The sequence below is a fragment of the Aquila chrysaetos genome, chromosome 4, assembly GCF_900496995.4.
Source record: "Aquila chrysaetos chrysaetos chromosome 4, bAquChr1.4, whole genome shotgun sequence".
Classification (NCBI taxonomy): Eukaryota; Metazoa; Chordata; class Aves; order Accipitriformes; family Accipitridae; genus Aquila; species Aquila chrysaetos.
In genome coordinates this window covers 17325312-17348929 of record NC_044007.1, presented here as the reverse complement: position 1 = coordinate 17348929, position 23618 = coordinate 17325312, and the positions used below count along the sequence as shown (strand labels likewise).

Below are 23618 nucleotides of genomic sequence, written 5' to 3'. Positions count from 1 at the left end.
TTATGCCGCTAACTAGAGGCTTCCTTTTTGCTCTCCTTTCATGAACACAGAAGCAGGAAGAAAGCAAAATAGCCCCTGCTCCGAAAAAAAGAGAACCCCCCCCCCAACCCACCTCCCCCCCCCCCCCCCCCCCCCCCCCATACATCAGGGAAAAGGGACCAAAGGAGGGAAGAGAAAAGGTGTCGATCTTTGCACCCAGCGGCAGACCATGCCTTCAAGGCTGAATTGCTAACGTACCTTCTCGACAGCCAGGGAGCCCTGCATGCATACAAACAGCTGAGCGTGAAGCGCATTTCGGGCTGTGAGACGGCTACGCACACGCTGGGCTCCTCCGTAACTTTCCCCACGCAACGGGTTAAACTAATAAGTGCATCGATACAGGCATTCCCGCAAAGAGCTCGTGGCTCGACCGAAAACCAGAAATGTAAGTAACCCCCCCCCACACACACTACCATCATCATCACCTTAGAAAAGTCATCCGGTGGGATTTGCTTGAATATACACTAGTTAGAGGCTATATGAACCAACTCACGTCTCCGTTTGAGCATACTGCAAGAATATTTATTGAGCCCCAGCTCAGTCACTGCATTGAACGCCAAGCCTGGCAAGCAAATACATTTCCTATCTCCGAAGAGAGCTCTGAATCAACTCCTTCTTTCCTCCCCGCTTTAGCGATCATTTATATCTTTCTATTGCAAAGTACCCAGGGTAAAAATATAAAATAAGAGAGAAATATATTTTGAAATACACGTTGGTATAAGGCGAGAGCTTGCAACGCCCTGACCGAAAGCAAACGCACCCCTAAAAATATACCCCTCAAATACTACCCTACCTTTCACACACGAAACCATCAATAAAAAGACGAGGTTCCAAAACGTAAATCCACTTTTAATCTCCATTTTCTTCACCAGGATGAAGTCCAGCCGGCCACATTTAGTACATTCCCTTTCCCAAAAGTCTGCTAATTTCGATTCCTTTGCACGGATTTCCCCTCTGCAGATCCCTTTCATATTACTCTCGAGAGCTCCTAATTCCTATTCCTTGGCCAGGGCGCAGCGGAGTTGTTGCTGTTGATGGTGCGCGGTCACAGCTCGGAGTGAATGGTGTTTCTGGGATACCACAGCAACCTTGACGAGGACTCAACCATCTCTCCAACGGGGGCACAAAGTCTCAGCTACTCTCGATCGTGTCTTTTCCTTCCCCCCACCCCCCCGCTACCCCAACTCCCTGCACAGCCGAAACCCACCACAATCCTGGCTCCTTACAGCATCCACCAGGAGCCACGGAAGAGCATCTTAAAGCTCAGACGCTCTCTCGAATAAACTCCAAACAGTATTTGCAATTGAGATTCTCCCCCCGCCCCCCCGCTCCCCCAAGAGGATCAATTCTGCCTAGGAAAACGGCTCGGGAAGCGGTAGATAGAGTGGCGCGGTCTCCCCAGCCTCCCGGAGGAGCCTCGGGCAGCTAACACGGCGGGGCGCATCCATCCCGCCGCCGCTCGCCGAAACAATCAGTGCCTCGTTATTAAGAATTCACGTGCGGTGCTCGGGGGCTGCCGTCGTCACCGCGGGCACACACTCACGCTCTCACACACACACACACACACGCGCGCCTTCGGGCACACAGCTCGCACGGCCGCATGTGCGTCTCCGAGGAGATTTGCAGGCTAATTGCTCTGCGCGGAGACATTAATTACAGGCCGGTCTCCGCGGGCGCGGAGAGGCGACGGGCGGCAGCCGCGGCGGGCACAGCCCCGCTCCTCGAAGAGCGCGGCCGCAGCCGCGCCCGCAGCTGAGAGGGCTCTTTGCCGCGGCGGGCGGGCGGGGGGGGCAGGCGGCCCCGCGCAGCCCCGCGCAGCCCCGCGCAGCGGGAGGACGGGCGGGCGGGGCGGCGGCAGCTCCCGGCGGACCGGGCCGGGCCGGGGGGGGCGGGGGCGGTGCGGCCGCGGCTCAGGCTCCGCCAGGAAGGGCGCTGGCGCCACCTAGCGGCCGCGCCGCCGCGCCGCCGTGGCCGCTCCGCGGGGGGCGGGGCGAGCCCCGGCTGAGCGGGGAAAGGCGGCTGCCGGCCGGGGAGGCGGGAACCGGCACCGACCGCGCCTCGCGGGGCTCGGGACCCGCGCTTTCGGCTCCCCCCCCGCGGCGGGTCTACCGCCAAGGGGCGCGGGGCGGCCGTTCCCTCCGCTGAGGGTAGTGCGCGGGCGGGGCGGGCAAGCGGCGCCTGCGGTGCGGGGCTGCGCGCGTGGGTGGGTGTGCGGGGGAGGTGTTCCAGGTGTCCGTGTGGGCTGGTGCGCTCTCGTGCGTGAGGGGGTGTGCGCGTGTTCGGGGGTGTGCGCGCGTGGAACCGTCCCTACGGTGCGAGCGCGTCTGGGAGGGCCCGCTGGGGTTAGTGCGTGCGTCGCGCGTTTTTTGCGCGGCTGAGCGTGTGTTTGGGTGCGTGTGTGTCTGTGCGGGTGTGTTTGTGCACACGCACGTGCTGTCGAGAGTTGAGTGCGGGTGCACGTGTGTGATTGTGTGCGTGAGCGTGGGCACGTGTATTTCTGTGTGTATGTGAGTGTGTGTGTTTGCGTGTGTGCATCTGTGTGCTTGTGTGAGTCTCTGCATGCGAGTGCATGTGTGTGTGCGCACGTGTCCTGTGTGTATGTGCATGCGTGTGTGTGTGAGAGTGTGCATGGATCTGTTCCTGTGAGTCTGTGTGTACGTGTGTTTTGTGTGTGCGTGCATACATGTGCATGTGCCTGTGTTCTTACACATCAGTGTGTGTGCCTCTGTGTTTACACATGCTTCGGTCTTGCACATTTGTGGGTATGTGTTCATTCATACAGGTTTTGCATGTGTTTGTTTTTACATGGGTGTGCATATGGTGCGTGTGCGCGCATGTGCGTGTGTGAGTGCACGAGTATAATCTGAAGTGAAGCGCTGATGTACACGAGTGTGTGAGCTGGCAAATTTTGGCAAGCAGTCACGAAGCGTGGATCTTTGCGTGTGTGTCTGCACGGGGGCTTTGCATTTCCCCATGTTGAACAGCGTGCGTGGTTTTTGTATGTGCTTGGCGTGCATTTGTGGAAAGGTGTGTACTGGTTAGGAACTGTTTTCAACAGGGCTGGAGATGTGATGTGAGGCTTTCTATGTATGTGTAGGTGCATACAGGAATTGGTATGGACGTATATTTATGTATATATAAATTATACATATATATGCAGTAGTACCACAGTATCACGGAAGATAGTGCTGAAGGAATCTGGAGAGGTAATGATTCGTCCTTTACTCCCAAAGCACAATGCAAAAGAGGAGTTTGCATGGCCGTGAGTCTGTTCCCATGCGGGTGTAGGGGTGAGCAGTGTGTGCCTGCCTTCCCCCTTCACTTACAACTGTGCCCTGTTTTAGTGAGGCCAACAGGATTCAGCAGAGCGTGGCCCTGCATATGGCTGGCTGAACTCATCTCTGTAGCTGTAAGACTGCGTGTAGCTGGCGTGAGGAAAGAATATCTTTAGCTGCAAGTGCTGACACTAACCGGCCCCATCGGATCCATACAGGTTTGTTTACTGGGGAGAAGCAAAGGTATATATTTCACGGCCTCGTGTACTGTCTACAGCCCTCTCTTGCAGACACATAAGTCTTGGAGTGTGACTGTTGTAATTGAAATTTGGTAGGTCTGTTCGCTTCCTCTGCAGCGGCTCAGGAATGTGATCTCACAAGTGTCACGAGCCCTGTGCTGGTGTTAAGGGCAGTGCCACATTAGGATCAACTTTCTGACAAAATTTCAGTGGTCCCTGTTTTAGGTAATGTGGGATGGGTGAAAAATCACTCTGTTCAGAACCTGCCTACTGTAGTCATTAAAAGAATTCCAATATATCTCTCTTAACTGTATATATGTATTTACATTTATACATGTATGCGTACATGTAACAGGAATCCCTTTTTCAAGAGCGATTCAAAACTGAAGGGATACTTGTACTTTTCAGAATAGCACGAATGGCCTCATTTTTAGTATTCAGCTTTTTTATGTGCTTGGGATACAGTTCTGCCCTTATTCCCCCAAGAACACTTTCCAGCTCTGGAATTCAAATCTCATTGGAGTAAATACTTTATCAGTTATAGGGCAGAAGAAATAGATATTGAAGACCTAGATTTTTTATTATTATTTCTAATTCATGTATTGCATTGCTCAGTACTTCAATACCTAACTTGTGTAGGAGGTTTATTTTAGTGCTGTTAGAAGTCATGTCTGTCTGACATCCAGTAAGATTTACGCTGTGAGTTATCTGTAATACTTCTGAAAATGAAATTTTGGCTCATCAGTTAGATGTTAAACATGAACGAATAAATGCTTACAGTTAAAAATGGGATGCCCAAGTAATTTTTGTGGCCAAATTCCTACTAATTTTCAAAGACCCTTAGATTTCCGAGTAATGTAGATGCATTTTAAAAAAAGTACTTCAGCTACTAGGGCAAATTTTAGGCACATTTGATAGAATTAATGCTAGGGATTGATTTTAATTTATTTATAGAACACCCCCCACCCCAACCCTCAAACATTGTGATGTTGCATTTTTATTGTGGTTGTTCTGTTGTTAAACACTAGCATCCCATAACCTTTTGAGTGATTCTGGGTTCAAGCTGTAGATAGCTGTATGTTCATATTCGAGAGGGGAAGACGAAGAGGAGGAAAGAGAGAAAGAAAGAAAGAAAAGAAGGAGAGAAGAGAAGGAAAAGAGGAGAGAAGAAAGAAAAGAAGGGGAGGGAGAAAAAATCTTTACCTCCTTCCCTTCTTTCTCTCTTCCCCTTCTTCCCTTCTTTCTCTCTTTCCTTCTTGTGCTTTCTCACTGTTTTTCTTCCTCCCTTTGTGTTTTCTCTCTCCCCCTTTCTCTCCCTCATTCTTTCTCTTTCTTGCCCTCTTTTTTCTCTTTCTCCTCTCTCTTCTTTCTCTCTTTTTCTCCTCTTTTGGCATGGTCAAGCTTATTGATCATTTGGGTACCAGTCAAGGATGAAAGTGACTTGGCAAGGACCATTAAGTCAATCACTATGATTAAATACTCCCAAGAATTTTAAAATGTGCTGAAATCAGAAATGGGCAGGTACTTAAATGTCTGACCTGTCAGGCCCATGAATATCAGCATTGGTAGTGGAAAACCTGTATCGGAGACCTGACAGTGATGGTGCTCCTTTGAGCTATTATTGTTGGATGCTTCATAAGGTAAACTACGCTGTGATACCTTAGTTACAGTATCTGTAAGCAGGCACTCTTGCCTCAGAAGCTCCAAGAGATAAATACACCAAAATAGTTCTATGGAATAATGTATTACTATTGGTATTCGCATTTATCCCCTTCACAGTTCCCTGTTCACTTTGCCAAGGCAGATCAAATTTAAGTTTTGATAATTACATTACAAATTCCTCCTACATTTTCAACTGCATTTTTTATTCCTCATTTGCTGTCATATACTTTTGTGTAAGGTAGCTGTATTTAAATAACTCCTACGTTTCGCCCCCGGGGTAACTTCACTCTAATTGTAGATAGACTGATTGCTTTGCTTTAAAAAATGCAGTGGGGTCTTCCATGACAAATAACAGTGTGACTAATACGATACATGATGCTTGCAAGCACAGACAGCATATGTAGGCATGTGTAAAGCATATAGGCAGTGATATTTAAAAATGTGTATTTGACTTAGGATACAAATCTCATTCACTCATATTACACAATTCTTTTGAACATCGTGACCTAATGCAGAATGTGGAATTTTCTGAATTCCTGTAACTTAGTCCATCTGGTTATAAACCCAAATATGATTGTCAGACCTAACTAGGATCCTGAACTGTCTGCTCATCCATTGGTGCGCCCTAACATTCTTCTCTTACCTTGAAAACAGTAGGAGAATGTTACAAATGTACTCCCAAACTTCCATTTTCTCACTTACGCTTTTCAACATGTGTTGGAATCCTTCAGGGGAGGTCACAAAGGGGAGGACACCATTGTCCCATCCCCAGGGAGGTGGCATTTCACTCCTTACCTCTGTTTACTCAGAGTAGAACAGTTTTACTCGTGTGAAACAGATAATGAAGTTTGGATGGGAAAGAGTGAGGTAGGGGTCATTCCACAACTGTTGGGGTGCTACCGTGTGCTGATGTTACTGCTTAATATTCACAGTACAGGATACAGCCGTAGTATGAAGATCAAGTATAATACAACCCAAACAAAGATGCAGTAAAGCAAATCTAGTGATGGAAATAGCTGGAGGGAAAGGTGCTATAATACCTACCTCCTCTTGACTACTTTTTAACTTGAGTTTTCATAAATCAGGTTCTAAGCTGCCTCTAGCACAAAATACCTCTGTTCAAGAAAACCAGATAGCAATATTCAAGAGTACCCACTTACAACTTACACTCCTGAACAAAGGAAAAAAGGAATATTTCTTTCAGATACACTGTTCACAGGGAGACAGAGATCATATGTTTCATAATCACAGTTAGTTGTGATTTTTTAATCTCCCTATTAAATGTTCCTTGCATGTGCTAGAGGCCACATCTGAAATCTGTTTGGAGACAACAAAGAGAATGCAATTCTATTTTATGCAGCTTCTCCTGATTTAGATATTGTACTATATAACACTTAGTTTTCAAGTGGAATTCAAGGAATTAGTTTTGGTCTACTGCTACCAGATTTTGCGTATCTTAGTGACTAAATTTATTGTTGTTGTATCAGTCATGATCAGTCAAGATGATCTTGGTGTGTAGTTGTGTTTGTCTGGGATTTAGCCAACTGACATTCTCAGCAAAAGCTGTCACCACTGTAATGTTCTCCCATCTCCGGTCAGCAGAGTTTGAGTTTGATGATTTGGAAATCCTATAGCGTGTGTGAAAATCAGAAGTGTCTGACTTCTTTACACAGACAGAATGACTTTTTACATGGTATGTGCAGTGAGGCCAGGCTCACTAAGATGTGTTACGCTGTCAGCTTGGGCAGAATTTATATCTTGATTCCCCTGTCCTTAGTAATTGAGTGGCATATGTTCAAATTGCTATTTGAACACTAGCTGTATTACCCCTTAGATCTGGCAGTTTAGGACCTTTGATCCATGACCAAAGACGTCATTGTTTATTCTGCTCAACGCACTGCTTTGTTGAGATACGTAAGTAGCTCCCAACAAGCTCATGAATGTGATACAGTACAACATTGCGCAGTGAAAGCTTGCCAAAGGGATGCTTGAATAGCAAAAGTTTAGAAAAGATATTTAGTGTGATCCTTGCACCAAATACAATTATTTAATATATACTTAAAGACAGATTATCACCTGGAGTTCTGGATACCATGGACATAAAAAAGGGAAATTCCATAACAGGGAACGGCTGCATGTAGTGTCAGTAGAACAAAAGAAAAGAAGAGGTAAATATTGGGGGGAAAAAAACATGGTAGGAAATTGCTATGCTTTATCACTGAAGTAAAAAACAAAAGAGAATTGTCCAGAATTGCATCAAATATTATCCTTCTGTCATAATAGTACTACTGCTGTACGTAAAGGAAAAGAAACCAGGAAAGGGTGGTGAGGTGCTGAAATAGGAAGAAAAAAGATTTCGTTTTTTTAGTGGATTGTGTAGGTAGGAAAGTGGGTGAGCTGGTGGGGGGAGATTAAAACATCCTTCCAAATTCCCCTTTCCTGTTTGCATTAGATTGAGACATAGTAAAGGTATATTAAACATGTCAGTTATTTAACTGTCATTCAGTGGTAATCAGATGCAATGTATGTACTATCATTCTTCATTGAGCAAATCTGAAATGCATTCTTACTGGTGAGTGTAGATTTTCTTAGTAAACTTCTATTTGTTAGCCAGGGGGTGAAAAGAATACTTCATAGAAAAAAGGTTTCTACTGCATCTCAGATTCTGTTTTAATTATTTATGTGACTGTTTTTTATCTGTATTATCTGCTGCATTGTTTAATGTTTAATGTTTTTAATGTCTTTGTGTGGTTCTTGGAATGTTAGGGAAGATAAGCACTGTAGATATAAAATTAATAATTAATTATTCTTGATGATACTTACAGAAGTTACATATATAAATCCTCCGGCGTCTGCAGGAGAACAAATCTAGAAGGCCTCTGCTTTGCTGTTATTCTGCATGAAGGATTCTCCTTGGCTTGAACAGGAATTCTGTGCATGGAGCTGTAGAAAAACTAAGCCTGTAAAATATTGGTAACCTTGACTCTAATTTCAGATTGAAAATTATATAATGAACATTTATAAGTAGTTTATACCTAGAAAGAAGACTGGCGTTCTATCTGCCTGCCGTATATTCTTTAATAAACATGTAAGAGTTTAGAGACTGTTGACATTGCAGACAGAGTTGATAACCTGGTTTAGAGACGTATTTCTGGATATGCAACTAAAGTATACTGATGGCTTTCAGATGCCCTATGCTGAGGTTATAAAAGCACAGGTAGGTTAGGAAATTTTGGTGGCGAGTGTTTAATGTTGAAGAAAAGACAGGCAAAAATGGAACTTAAATATATCTGATGAACACAAATATCACAGCTGAGATTTAATTTTGACTGCATTATTAATTTGTCTCAGAGTGTTCAAGGTAGCCTAGTAAAATATTTCAGACTTTTGTTTGCATTATTTAATGTTAGACATTGATCGGAAGCTGGGGGTGGTTAAAGAAAGTGGGTGGAAGAGATTATTGGACTAGTTTCAGGCTATTTTGTTTCAGCTAGATATTTGGTATGCATGAACATAGCTAGACCCTTTTGCTATCTATTTCGCTCTGTACTCCACTCTCAAATGATTTATAATGTTTGAATCCCTTCCCCTGTTTAGCCCAGTGCAGTATTACAGCAAAGAATATATCGGTGCTGATTTTGAATAGCATTTCACAACCAGCTCTGTTGCTTGCTTCTTTTTCTGTATGGGCATTGCGTATCACTTGGAGAATGATGAACTAAAAGTAATGAGTGGTGATGTGGTGTTGCTGTAATTTTTTGTGCAGCTTGAAATGCAGATCTGGGCTGACCTGGATCAGGGTATGTGATAAAAAGCTCACCCCACCCCCCCCTCCCAGAAGAGCACAGAGACATGAGCCCCTGCCCCGACCTCCCCAGGGCTGTCCCAGGAGAGCATCAGCCCCAGAGGCCAGGTGAGACCCAGCACCATGAGTCCCTGGGGGGGGTGTTCTCCGGGGCACCACACAGACTGGGGGGTCCCTGCCCTGGGGGACAGTGCTCATTATGGGATGCAGGGAAAGAGCATGCTGGGATTGTGTGAGACTTATTATGGGATGTTTAGGGGAGGAACCAAAGGTGGGGAAATGAAGAGATCAGGGTGGTTTTGGGAGGAACAAATGTGCAAAAATGGAGAGATAAGAAGATAAAGGGGAGTAGTCACCTGTTGACAATTTGCTGGTCGGTACCTTGTCTGCATTTCAGATGGTGGGCTACATTTTTCAGCACTATGCATCTATAGTTTGCTTAGTTTGATGCTCTTGAATGTTCTGCTGCTTACCTATTTATTGTTTTGATGGGTAGCAAAATTTGTTGGCATGGTATGTACACTACTTCTGATTCTAAACTGTTCTGTGATTATTGTTTTTTACATGAAAATATAGAATGTATAACATTACCCATTGGCATGAATGGACTAAATGAACTATTGTTTTAAGGCCTCCAATTTCAGTTATTAAGAATTAAGTACTTCAATAAATAGAACATACAGTATTACTATCCAGAGGCACTAATTTTTTATTTTGCATACTGTGCCAATTTATCACATATAAACAATTTCTGTCATCAAGTTCCTGTGATTTTTTTCCTCTGATGTATTTTTATTGCCTTAGGAATTCCAGTTTCCTATGAAGGTGTTAGCTACCTTTCTGAAACAGTAATCAGTTGCATTTTTTATTTCAGACATAGTGTCTATCCATATATGTGTTTGTCATTATTATAGAAACAAAGAAAAATGGACTGTAGTGTATTGTCTTACTGAATGTATGACTGTATGCATCTCAGTCTATTTGTCTTTTTAAGAAAATTGTTTCATTTATAAGCAAGCAGTTTCTTGTCTAAAATCCTAATAGCCTCTGGCAAAAGTATTTTAGAGATACAATAAGTGGCATCAAAATATTTTATACTAAATGAGAAATAAGATTTGCACTAGAAACATTGAAGGGCTACAAGTAAAGAAAATAATGAGATCCTTGAATATTGAATATGTTGAAAAATTGACAATGAACTTGGGTGAGTGTAAAAGAATCTTTAGTAGCTCTACAATCATTAAATGGAGCAAGTTCAATTTAATTGTAGATATTTCAGAGTTATTTCAAGAAAACATTGGAAATAATGTCAAATATTTGAAAAGCTACTCAAAATAATTCATTTGATTTCATCACAGTAAAATGTTGGAATATGTCTAGACTAAGATGGAAAATAAAGAGCAAAATACAATATATACTATATGAACTCTGTATAATTTTTCACTATAATTAATGCATAGTATAATCAAGCAGGTGGGGTAGAAGACCAGCTTGGCTGAACAGGGAACTCCTCTTGGACCTCAAGAGGAAAAAGAAATTGTATGATGTCTGGAAGCAAGGTCAGGCTTCACAGGAAGATTACAGAGCTGTTGTTCACATATGCAGGGAGAAAACATGAAAGGCCAAAGCTCAGTTAGAGTTGAAACTGGCCAGTATTGTGTCAGACAAGAAGAAAGGCTTTTTAAAGTATGCTAATAGCAAAAGGAGGTGTAAGGAAAATGTTGGATCAATACTTGAGGGTTACCTGACAAATAGGGATGAAGAAAAGGTGGAGGCATTCAATGTTTTTTTTCTTTGCCTCAGTCTTTAATAATACTGATAGATCTTGGGCTGCCCAGTTCTCCGAGTTGGAGGACCACGACTGTGGGAACAGTGACTTTCCATTGGTGGACACTGAAATTGTAAGGGACTAGTTGTATCAGTTGAATGTCTGTAAGTCCGTGGGGCCTGTTGGGATTTATCCCAGAGTACTGAAGGCGCTAGTGGGTATTACAGCAGGACCCCTCTCAATTACCTGCCAAAGGTCTTGGGAGTCTGGGGAGGTCCCTGCTGACTGGAAGCTAGTCAGTGTTATTCCAGTCTACAAAATGGGTGTGAGGGAAGACCTGGGGGACTACAGACCTGTTAGGCTAACCTCAGCTCCTGGAAAAATTATGGAGAAGATTATACTGGGTGCTATTGAAAGGTATTTCAAGAACAATGTAATCATCAGGCAGAGCCAACTTCGGTTCATGAAGGGAAAGTCCTGTCTAACTAATTTAATATCTTTCTATGATAAGGTCACCCACCTAGTGGATGAAGGGAAGGCGGTGGATGCAGTTTTTCTGGATTTTAGTAAGGCTTTTAATACTGTCCTTCACAGCATTCTTCTGGACAAGTTGTGTAACTGCAGGATGAGCAGGTTCACGGTGCGCTGTGTGAAGAACTGGCTGAACGGCAGGGCTCAAAGGGTTGTAGTGAATGGGGTTACACCTGGCTGGTGACCAGTCACCAGCAGCGTTCTTTAGGGTTCAATTCTAGGGCCAGTTCTGTTCAATATTTTTATCAGTGATCTGGATGCAGAAGTTGAATACACCCTTAGGAAGTTTGCTGATGATACTAAACTGGGAGGTACCGGTGACTCATTCAAGGGACAAAAGGCCCTGCATAGGGATCTAGACAGATTGGACCTTTAAGCTATGATTAACAGGATGAAATTTATCAAGTCGAAATGCCGGATTCTGCACTTGGGACAGAGTAACGCCAGGCACAAGTATAAATTGGGAGAGGAGTGGCTGGAGAGCAGCCCTGCAGAAAAGGATCTGGGGGTGCTGGTCAACAGCAGGCTCAGTATGAGTCAGCAGTGTGCCCTGGCAGCCAAGAGGGCAAACCACATCCTGGAGTGCATCAAACAGCACGACCAGCCGGTCAAAAGAGGCAATTATTCCGCTGTATACAGTGTTGGTACAGCCTCACCTCGAGTAGCTTGTGCACTTCTGGGCCCCACAATTTAAGAATGATGTGAAGGTCCTTAAATGCGTCCAGATGAGGGCAACACGGCTGGTGAAGGGGCTGGAAGGAATGTCCTGTGAGGAGTGGCTGAGGACACTGGGTTTGTCTAGTTTGGAGAGGAGGAGACTGAGGAGCGACCTTATTGCTCTCTACAGCTTCCTGAGGAGGGGAAGTGGAGAGGGAGGTGCTGATCTCTTCTCCCTGGTATCCAGTGACAGGATGTGTGGGAATGGTTCAAAGCTGCATCGGGGGAGGTTCAGACTTGGTATTAGGAAGTATTTCTTTACAGAGAGGGTGGTCAAACACTGGAACAGGCTTCCTAGAGAGGTGATCGACGCACCATGCCTGTCAGTGTTTAAGAAGCATTTGGACAATACATTTAACCATATGCTTTAACTTTTGGTTAGCCTTGAATTGGTCAGGTAGTTGGACTAGCTGATCATCGTAGGTCCCTTCCAGCTGAACTGGTCTGTTCTGTTCCATACTTCTCTATTCTAAATATTTGTTTAACATGAAAATATTATCAAAATTTATTACATGTAGAGGAAAATACACCTTTTTAAAATTTTCCTCAGCTGCTGTGTATAGATACTGTTTAACTGACATAAGTAAAATGATGCCATTTCACATTAACAGTTTATAATGGCCCTTACATCCATCTCTTCTCACATCATTGCATATAGAATTTAAGGGAAACAGGGTGAATACAGAGTGGAAAAAGTATTAGAAATGAGGAAATATTTCTGAAAACAACAAAGAAGTTGGAACTTGCTGAATCTTACTTTCTGTAATGGCTGTTTGGTAAGGTGGTTGTGTCATACTTACTAGGACTAGACACATGTTTCTGTTCTCCTAAGAGAATGTATTAATCTTTGAATGCTTATTTTCTCAAGGGGATGAAGCATGTTTTTCTGCTTTGATCAGTGTCCATACTTTCCAGGTAGTATGTCTCCTATACTGAGCATCCAGTCTGACTGTCAAATCCTGGCAATCTGTCTGCTCCTGAGATTTTTACTAAGCACGATTCCTTCCAGGCATCCTTTGGAATAAATGACTCAGCTGTGTTTCTTAAAGAGATTATTTAAGAACCAAGGTCCAGGAGAGAATTCTAGGCTGATAATCTTCATATAATAAAATAACTTCCCTTTAGCTGAGAATCAGGTGTGTAAACTCCTGACACATTTCTTCGTCATTCTTTATTTGCTAATTCAGGAAACCTTGTACGTGGAGGGCTGGCTGTTGTTCATCTGATTACTGAATGCCCAAATATCTTTGTGCATTTTGCCTGGAGCTAAGACTTTGAATTTAGGGCTTAAATAACTTCTCTTGGTACCATATACCTTGTAGCCAAAGCAGAGGCCTGTGTCAACTAGAAACTACAAGTGCCCTAATCAGTATTAACTTGCCTTGAACCCGAATATAAGGGTACTAAAATAAGGTACCATCATCAGTAGTTATGCATTTTGTAATGCTCTGATGGCAGAACTAGACACAATGCATAAGCACTTCACAAAGTATGTGAAGAATGTGATCATCAAAGGGATAAAGGTGTGTGTAGTTGCATGCAGGGCAATTTGGGGAATACACAAGGAGCTTGACTTACAAGACAAGAAAAAAAAGCAATATAAGCAGTATTGGGAGCAGATGAGACCCCTGCTTCCCCTTGGGAGGACCAAATAGTATAAAAACATCAAACACGGTAGAAATGTGGAGAAGAAAGAAAACAAACCCCCTTCAGTTCTAAATTCTCTCATCAAAATCTCTTGAGCTTCATCACCTTAACCTCAGCAACTGAGAACCACCAAGGACCGTAGCCAATGGTGTCATCATGAGCTCCAGGGTGTTGTATACTCATAACTAATGTAGTATATTAGTGTTACTGACAATTTTGTGTATGTAGTAATGATGATCAGTAACATGCAAGAACTAATTATTAGCACAAAATGTGTTGTTAATGAATAAATTTAGTATGGTTTGGTTTTAAAGCTTAAAACCGGCCTGATTTGTCAGTCTTCTAAACACTATATCACAGCAATCTCTTAATTAACTGATAGATATGTATATATCTATAATATATGTGCATATATATATAGACACATACATGTTCAATTGCAATAGCCTAAAAATTGAATGTTAAAACACTGACCATCGGAGAAGGAGCACTATGTTTTGTCTCTTCAGCCACCTCATGTTCTGCAGATATTGCTGCCATCTCGGGATCCTTTCAGGTCTAAGGGTGTCCCCTTCTCTTGCTTTCTCATCCAGACTAGCGGACTCCTTATTGCTGATATCACCTTTCCCCCATGCTGTCAGTAAGGACTTGGAAACTCTCTTTTTTGCTGGCAACATTCATGGAAAGAGCAGCTGTTCAACTTGTGGCTTACTCAGAAGGACACTCTTCTTGTCCCATGCTTAATGCTAAGTTCTCTATTCTCACCAGTCCTTAGAGAATCCTAGATCCATAATTTAATAATTTCTAAAATGAGGATTTTGTTAACAGAACCATTCAACATGACAGCTTTCATAGCATCTCACAGAAACACCTAGCATTGCACAAAGTGTTTGAAAATTAGATTAAATGGGTCTCTGATCTTGTACATCAGATGCTGTGTTCCTGTGAAAAAGATATGAGTCAAACAGCTGAAAATAATGTTGTTTTGTATTTTTAATGGATATGTGTAAAAGCTGTTCAAAGCAAATCAAATCAAAACTAACATATCTAATTCAGAGGTAGTAAAAGGGAAAATGTTGAGGAAGTTAGGAGTTGCTGAAGCCTGTGGATTCCAGGACCAGGGTTTCTTCTTTGCAGTTGCTGAAGCCCAGCCAGGTGCCACCTGGGAACCCAGGGCGTCTCTCCATCCCACTCCCATGCATGCTGCTGCTGCTGTTCCTGCTTGCAGGTTTGGCAGGTAGTGAGGCTGAGCCTGAGGCGCACACACACACACGCACACACACAACTGTAACATGGCTGGCAACACAGACTACTATAGACAGGGCACTGTCTTTAGCAGCAGCCCCATGAACACCAACAGCACTCACATAAAGCAGCCCAGTCCTGCTCCTCCTCTCTGGCTGATCAGGACTGAAGTGAAAACACACATACCCTGACTCTGTAGATTCACAAACAAACACACAATCACAGATCCCTTTAATATCAATGTGGCCTTTCAGTCCATCTAACACCCATGACTGGACCCTGGGCCCCTTACCCATCATGCAGGTCTCCTACTCGCCACTTAGTGCAGCTTGATGTTCACTAGTAAACAGATGTATGCACTTGCACACTCATCTCACACTGGTCTTGCACCCACACAGTCACATATCCCTCATATATTAGCACAAGCCCTAAGTCTACCTAAGTTCCTGGACAGTGGGGCCCTCACCCACGTCCTGGCCCAGACCTTGTGCCTTTCCATGCAGATCTGCTTGTTGGCTAGTCCAGTTTGAAGTTTGCTAATGAATGACCAGGCACACACACATTCAGGATTAAGTTCACTGGGGAAAGATAAACAAAGCCAGGTCTCTCCTATTGCTGGGGCACATGTCTATGGGCATTGTGATCCACAGCCTCTGCTCCAGTTGCTGCCACTCGCGTGCTGTGCAGCACTCACACATAGGGTAGAGAATGAGACAACACAGACAAAATAGGTAACAAAAGGACTTAATAAATTCATGTGATGAAAATAAGAGATCTGATTCACAGAAAAATTAAAACAACTTGTTACAGTCCTTAGTGAAGTGTACATACGCTTCTGGCTACCTGTACTATTTTCCAGAAGAGGCTGAAGGTGAGGTTTAATTCCAGAGGAGGGGTTTAGTTTGTTAATGATTTCTTAATTTGATTTGATCCTTGTTTGCCTTTGAGCAAGGAATTAATTAACTTTTGCCATGGTTATGGGGACAATATTGAAGAGGTTATGTTAGGGATGCAGTTTAGGGTATATCTATCCTCTGTTTCAACTTTAGGGCAACAGATAGTGATCATGGACTGGCTCTGTATCACTTTGTAGAATGAAGAATATTATTTCACTCCTCTGTTGTATCTTTCTGCAATGATTTCTTGCCCTCCAATTTGGAACTGGAACAGCTTTTTGCCACTTCATGAATCCATACAAAGCCTTTTGTGTCTGATTGTGATGCTCAGTGAAAAGTAGAAAGACCACAGCAAGAAAAATGCAGAATTTGCTCTTCTGGGTTAGGATGGGAAAGAAGAACAAAAGATATACATTTTAATGAAGTTTTGGATTGGTTGCAAATAATATCAGTATTTCTGAAGGTTCTACTAGTGTGAATCTAGCAAGTAAGGTGGTTGGTTTAGTAGAAAATTGAAAGGAAATGTCAAATTCAAAGGGACTACAAATTCCTCAGTGGATTTGAAGATGTCATTAGATGCATAAATAGTAGAACCTGTGGAGCCTAATTAACAAGGGATCTTTTTACTTCCTGTCACGACCCAGACTGGACAGACCAGGGAGTCGTGTTTAATTCGAAATTCCCTCGGGCTAAATTAAGGTGAAAGGACACCAAAGGATCAGTTAAAGATTTTATTCATGACAGAAGCAAACTGAACTGGGGAGGTGTGGTAGTAGGTGGCAGGGTTTCTCACAACAGGAATTGGCATAAGACTACTTCCGTAAACTGTGTAACCATATACATCGATTCAGGGAATAAGGAGATCCTTCCCGTTGAGTCACGAGGTTCAGAGCAGACCCCCTTGCTTTCCAGACTCCTCCTCAGAGAAGGGTCTAGGGGTGGCTGGATCTACTCTTAGTCTCAGACTTGGTTTATATCTTGAAACAGATGAGGTGTAGGGATTGTGGAAAAGGAAAAGGAAAGAGAGAAGAAGACAGAGAAAAAGGAAGAGAGAGATTTCACAGGTTCTGGGACCAGCGTTGGTTCAGTCAGCCGAGGTGTCCAGTCAGCTGAGGGGTCCAGTCCCGGTGGGCTTGCGCACCTGGGGCTTCAGTTTGTGTCCTTTTATCATCCTTGCCCCTCCTTTGGGCGGGCACCCAAACTCCTCAGGTTAATGAGCAGTTTGTGAGCCTTTGGGCTTGGGGGTCTTTGTGGAGTAACTTCTCCTTCCCTGCAGACGTGGCCATTGCTTGATCTTTGTATCAGAACAGCTTATCAGAACAGGGAGCTGCACACCTTCCAGCACTCCCTCCCCCTCCTGTTGCTGATGTCTGAGCTGACGGGCTTTTCACCTTGGTTCCTTGCTGTGCAGGGTTTGTCTTTAAGCAGAACTTGCCCCACCACAATGTTTGAGACATTAACTCTTTCAGTCTCTCACACTTCCATGCTTGGGAAAAAAGCAAAAAGAAAGGAGAAACTTTAAATGAGTAAACAGTGACATATGAAATTGGTTCATTGGGTAAATTTATTGCTTTAAAATTTACATTATTTTTAGTGTCTTTGTATACTTGCTCTAAGCATAGAAGAAACTCACTTTCCATGACTATCACAATGCATCTTTTCATCAGCGCTAAATTCTCTTCAAATGGTTTAAAGAGGGAAAAATGAGGAAAAGGGCTTCCACAAGGGACGTAAGGAAAAGTCTTCTGCTTTAAATGCCTGAAGCCTACATTGTAAAGCTTAGAGTTATGCATCTTTTTTCCCCAAGTGTGAGATTGATGCTCATTAGGGAGAGCTTTCTAAAATAGCAAAATACTAAAAACATTTATATGTAATAAAAAAATCAAATTATCTAGTGCTTGCAGTTCCTAAGTGTAGATTTTAATAAGAGATGGCTATTACTGAATAATTTACCAGAGTGTATGTGTAAGAAATAAAAGCCACAGAAACAATTATTTCCATGACAGTAGTGTTCACTCAAATGTATTATAGACACAGACTCAGAATTCAGCTAGCATTTCTGGAGCAAGTTATGATGTTCAAGGGTCTTAAAACACAGGTGAAAATTTCATACATTTTTGTGTACCGTAACTCAGTTATGGTTAAAAAGGAAAGGAAAATGACCTTTTTGTGAAAAATTGTCAGAATGAAAATGTGTTACACATCAGAAAAACATTCAACAGGGCAAAATGTGTACCAAAAATTAAGAATGCTTCCTAATGACTAGTAAGTTATGCTCAAACCTTCTTTGATATCATAGAATTTCTATGATATGTGCTGCATAGATGAGTATTTTTTATATAAAAGATTCACTTACTATATGTGTGATTTCACTTTTCAGTTGTTCAATACAAAGTTATTCTTCAATAACTAGTAGAAAGTGCTAGTACCCTGGGGTTTTTTAGTCTCTTTTGTAATTGATTGATAGACTTTGCAATCTGAGATGATGCTTATAAGATTTCTTTTACCATAGGTACATAAGTTTGTCCTGTAGCATCCTCATATTTGAGTAGATAAAAATCTAGATTCTCAGTAGTCCATTGTTAGTTACTACTTACTGCAAGGTTTCAAAACATACAAAGAAATACATCCTTAAATTAAGATGGTGTCATACTAATTTAGTTAAGATACTTAACTTTACTAGGTAACTATTGTAAATCAACACGTGCCCAGCAGAGTCTAAGAAGCTAGACCCTAACTAGCTGGTCTTTTCCATATTAGGTATAATCATGTTTTTAAAAAAAAAGTTGAAAAAGTGTTTTCTCTAATAAGTATTTTAAAGGACTGTCAAAATAATTCATACTGTGCCATTCTAACTGATGACAGTATTAATGTAATAAATAACGTATAAATTAATAAATTGAAAATATATAGTATGTGCTAAATGAATTAATCTTGAAGTAAAAGCACAAAATTAGTTTCCCGTTATAAATATAAACATTCTTGCATAAAGCAACAGTCAAGCATGTGCTACTATATTTTAACACTAATATATGAACACTAGTTAGAGGTCTAACTACTGCACTTAAGTTGAGCGGAATGTATATTGTTATGGCTAAATACACATCTAATGAAAAATGTAGAAGGACTCTGCCAACCTTACTTATATAATCTCAGCCTGAACAGTGTTTATAAAGTCATTGAACCTTTTAATGCATTATTCTGTTTACCAAAGAAAACATCAATCATGAACTCATTTTGCCAGAGAGGGTACAATGATTTGAAGTTCTCGAAGATGTCATATCTAACACATCAGAAAGATGAACACTTCATTGAAACTCTTCTGTCTGTCATGTTACACTCATGCAACTTGGTCATGAAAATCCATTTTCTTAATTGCTTTCTGCAACAATTTTGTAGACATATATACTGAAGAAATAGTTGTACACCCATATTAGGTAACAGACTTACTTATCTGTAATGAAAGGTCATTCATTTCTCATTTTAAATTGAAGAAGAATGGATGAGACAGACTTTCAACAGAAGGTGATGGTAAACAGTAACTAAAGTATGTATAATGTTCAGCTTTCAACAAAAATTTATTTGGGAAAGAATTCTTAGGAAGTTCTAATGAACATGGGAGAAGAAAAATTCAATGGTGGATAATTATGTTTTGTTAACTTTCTCAGAGAAGATGTAAGGTTTGGGTCTTTGCTGTCTTTCATGCTGGGCTGGCTTTTGAACCTGTGTGTATCCCACCAACTTCTTAATCTTTGAACTACTGGATGCCACAGAATTCATTCTATACAGCAGTTTCTCATTGCCATGGACATTTTTGAATGATGAGAGTTTTGTTTCACTGTGGAGTGTGAATTTTTAAAAAATCTCCTGTCTAACACCTCTATTCAGTACAAAGACAGCATGTGCCAAAAAAGAGCAACGGTTGCTGACTCATTAAGTTTTCTATATATTGAGCTCCAGAGGGGACAGTGAATGTGCATTTTTCCTTCCACAACACAAAGACAGAACTAGAACTCAAATAAAATGGTCAAAAGTGTGGTTTCACCTGCTGCTTCTCTGACTTGATGATAGGTCTGTTTCTCACTAGTTTTGTCCTCAGAGACTGCCACAGACAACAGAATTTCAGCATGATTTATAATGGCTCGACAAAACACTGAAAAATTGATGAAGGAAGACACAAGTACAAATGCAATTTGTCTCTCGAATAAAGTTCTAACTATAAATACTGTTAACACTGCTAGAAATGAAATTCATTAGAGAAAGTATTCTGAACACTTTCAGTACAACATGAAAATAATATTAAAAAGTTATTAACAAGCAGATATTTCATTCCCCATTGTGCTGGTTTTAGCTGGGATAGAGTTAATTTTCTTCATCATAGCTTGTATGGAGCTATGTTTTGGATTTGTGCTGAAAACAGTGTTGATGATACAGGGATGTTTCAGTCCCTGCCTGAGCTATGTTATAGGTGTGCCCGTCTCTGACCCTGTCTCCTGGATGGGCCAGGGACCTGCACTGCTCTCCAGCTGCTCTCCTGGGTGGACCTCTGTCCTGGTTTCAGCTGGGATAAAGTTAATTGTCTTCCTAGTAGCTGGTACAGTGCTATGATTTTGAGTTTGGTTTGAAAAGAATGTTGGTAACACACTGATGTTTTCAGTTGCTGTTAAGTAATGTTTAGTCTAAAGTCAAGAATTTTTCAGCTTCTCATGCCCAGCCAGCAAGAAGGCTGGAGGGGCACAAGAAGTTGGGAGGGGACACAGTCAGGACAGCTGACCAAAAGTGGCCAACGGGGTATTCCATACCATGTGACGTCACATCTAGTATATAAACTGGGGGAGTGGAGGTAGTGGGATCGCCGCTTGGGGACTAACTGGGCGTCGGTTGGTGGGTGGTGAGCAATTGCATTGTGCATCGCTTGCATATCCCAATCCTTTTATTATTATTATTGTCATTTTATTAGTGTTACCATTGTAATTATAAATTTCTTCTTTTCTGTTCTATTAAACTGTTCTTATCTCAACCCACAAGTTTTACTTTTTTTTTTTTTTTCCGATTCCCTCCCCTATCCCACTGGGTGGGGGGGAAGCGAGTGAGCGGCTGCGTGGTGCTTAGTTGCTGGCTGGGGTTAAACCATGACAGCCCCTCAGACCTAAGAAATAGCTTGTCATGCATAACTATTCTATTCTATTCTATTCCAATTTCCTGTGCTCACTATGAGTTGAATAACGAGACTATTATTTGCCTGGAATACCAGGGGTTTTTCAGCTCCAAAAACACTTTCAAGGCCACATATCACAAAGGTTACAAGTGGAAACTTTTATTTTATTTTATTTTATTTTATTTTATTTTATTTTTTATTTTGCTTCATTTTTTTATTTTATTTTTCTGAATCTGTTTCAGAGAAGATGCTCACAGGCATTAACACAATGTGCATATGTAGCCAGGAGCAGACTGATGCATTCTTCAGTTTAGCTTGAAAAATTATTCCTCACAGTCTGGCAAAGGCAAGTCACAGAGCTACAGAAAGCAGCAGCAGCAATACAGGCCGAGCAGTCCCTGTTTCCTGAAGAGTGAGAACTTGAAGAATGAGGATCAGGACTGACCACACAGAAAAGAAGAGGTGTGTGCTACCGTGGGATATTTTGGAAAGTATGACACATATTGATGACAAGCATACTTTTTGCCTTCAAAAACTTTCTCCACTGTGCTTCTTGGCCAGTGATGTACGAGAAGCGCTCTTGTGCCTGCCCTGCACTTGTATTGCATGCAGAGGGAGCTGAAAAGTGGCAGATCCTCATGGTGCAGCAAGTCTGGAGCCTGTCCAGGCACAGGCTGTTTTGCACAAGCAACACCACCTGGCAAAATGGAGCCAAGGGAAGACCAGAGCTTGCTCCTGCTATGAACTTGTGATGGGAAAGAGAGCCAGAGAGTGCCAGGGCATGAGTGGTGCCTTGGTGGTGCAAGAACAGCAGGCAAGAGCCAAAATGGACCAGAGGAGCCCTGACAAGGGACTGTGGTCAATGCTAAAGAGGAAGAGAAACAAATCCAGGGGACCATTGCCAGCCCACCAGACCATTCCTCCCCCAAGATGCGGATGCGGGGCATGAGGGCCACCTTCGGTGAGCATGAGCAGCAGGCACCTAGCCAAAATGGCCCAGAGAAACCCAGGCAAAGGACTGTACTCAGTGAGGTAGGGGAAGGCAAAAAAACCCTGGGGACTGGTGCTGGCCCACCATGGGGGAAAAAAGGCCTTCCTTGCCCTGTCTACAGGGCATGAGAGGTCACTTCGTAGTGCATGAGCAGCAGGCAGTAACCTAGCCAAAGTGGACCAGAGGAGGCTGGACAAGTGGCCACGCTCAATGCTGCAGAGGAAGACAAAAAACCCCCAGTGACCAATGCCAGTCTGACCTGGGGGAAAATTCCTTCCTGACCCCAGAGCTGGTGATCGGCTATTCCTTGAGCATATGAGCAAGACCTGCCTCCTCATCCCACAGGCTGGTCACACCTTCCAGAAGATGCCCAACCCCTGTTGTCCCTCAACCTGGAGCCATCTGAGGAACTTCCGAGAGTGACAAAATGCCCCCAGCCTGATCGACCTTGGGGGCAAGAATCCTTCCTGCACCTGGCAGGACACCAGTGGGTGCTCCAAAGCACTTGGGACCCCTTGCAACATCTCTGTATCCCATTTCTTATGGCTGCTGCCCTGGCTCTGCAGTGGATGATGGCGAGCTCTGCAGTGCTCCTCAAATGCTCCTCAGGAAGGCATTCCCTTGGTCTTGCCACTGCTATCCAGCTGATAAGGCCCGATAGCCTCAGGCACCTCCACGTGTTGGTGGTTCTTCTTACCTCCTGAGGAGCTGGCATCTGTTTCCCAAAGGCTGAAGCAGGATTTCAGTCCATCAGAGGAGCTTTGAACATGGCCCCTCTGGGAGCTGGCCTTGCAGCGGAAAACCTCCAGCAGCCTCATCCTGCCTCCAGTCTTCCTCCCTCAGCCCCGTCCAAGTAATTCCGCGGGCTCCTCAAAGAGTTCCTCTCAGATGCATTCAGGCTGCCCCCGAGCCAGCTCTATCCCGACAGCAAAGCCAGGCAGGGTGGCGGTGGGACACGGGAGGATGCTCCCTTTATCCTGCCCTGGAGTGTTGTGACTGCTGCGTTGCTGAGTGGTGGCACTGTGACATGGGGGTGATGGGTTCCTCCTCAGTCCCACCCACCACAACCCCACCCGCCACTCCTCCGCCCAGCATCCTTCAGAGGAAGGCCTTTGGGGTGTTGGCCTTGAGGCATTCCCTGTGCCCAGGAGGCCCAGGGGGCTGCCCTGCCTTTGGTGGCCATGTACCGGGCACAGCAGCTGGGTGTCCCTGACGTGTTCTCTGCCACTTGGCTCCCAGGGACAAACCTAGTGCTGTTACTTTTCTCTCAGGCCATTGCAGAAACCAACCCTGCAGCCCAGAGACCACCCCTATTAGCCATCCCCTCTCTGTGCCAGACCTAATGTCTATGAGGCCACGCAGTGAGGAGAACCAGGGACTTGATCAGGCTGGACACAAACCCTTTTCCAGGAGGGTGAGTGGGGATGATTTTGGCAGCTGCAGCCTGCAAGAAAGCCAAGTGTAACCAGAGCCATAGGTTGGGATGGATGGTGCCAACAGACTGCCATGGAAATAACACAGGCTTTGAAAAACAAGTGAGCAGAGTGCTGTGGTGGAAAGGTTGGTTATTTTCAAACCTAGAACATTTGGATTGATGCCCAAAGCACAGTGAGGCAAATGATGACTCTTCCAAACTGTAAAAATA

At 43.3% G+C, this 23618-nt stretch overlaps 1 protein-coding gene and 1 long non-coding RNA gene across 6 annotated transcripts in view; one reads left to right on the top strand and one right to left on the bottom strand.

Moving 5' to 3' along the window:
• Nucleotides 1-1184, bottom strand: part of CSMD3 (CUB and Sushi multiple domains 3) — a 756594-nt gene extending 755410 nt beyond the window's left edge. For all 4 annotated transcript variants that reach the window (XM_030011520.2, XM_030011521.2, XM_030011522.2 and 1 more), the window contains exon 1: nt 833-1184. In XM_030011520.2, the coding sequence (XP_029867380.1) occupies nt 833-1010 (178 nt within the window). In that variant the 5' untranslated portion in view covers nt 1011-1184. The remainder of the gene's footprint in view (nt 1-832) is intronic.
• Nucleotides 1185-2081: 897 nt separating this feature from the next.
• LOC115340857 lies at nt 2082-10435 on the top strand. 2 transcript variants are annotated; one of them, XR_003923228.1, is made up of 3 exons: nt 2082-2186; nt 3384-3532; nt 8041-10435. It is a non-coding gene; the product is annotated as an uncharacterized LOC115340857 (long non-coding RNA). The 2 variants fall into 2 exon arrangements; XR_003923229.1 differs by lacking the exon at nt 2082-2186 and adding an exon at nt 3019-3245.
• The last annotated feature ends 13183 nt before the right edge of the window (nt 10436-23618 follow it).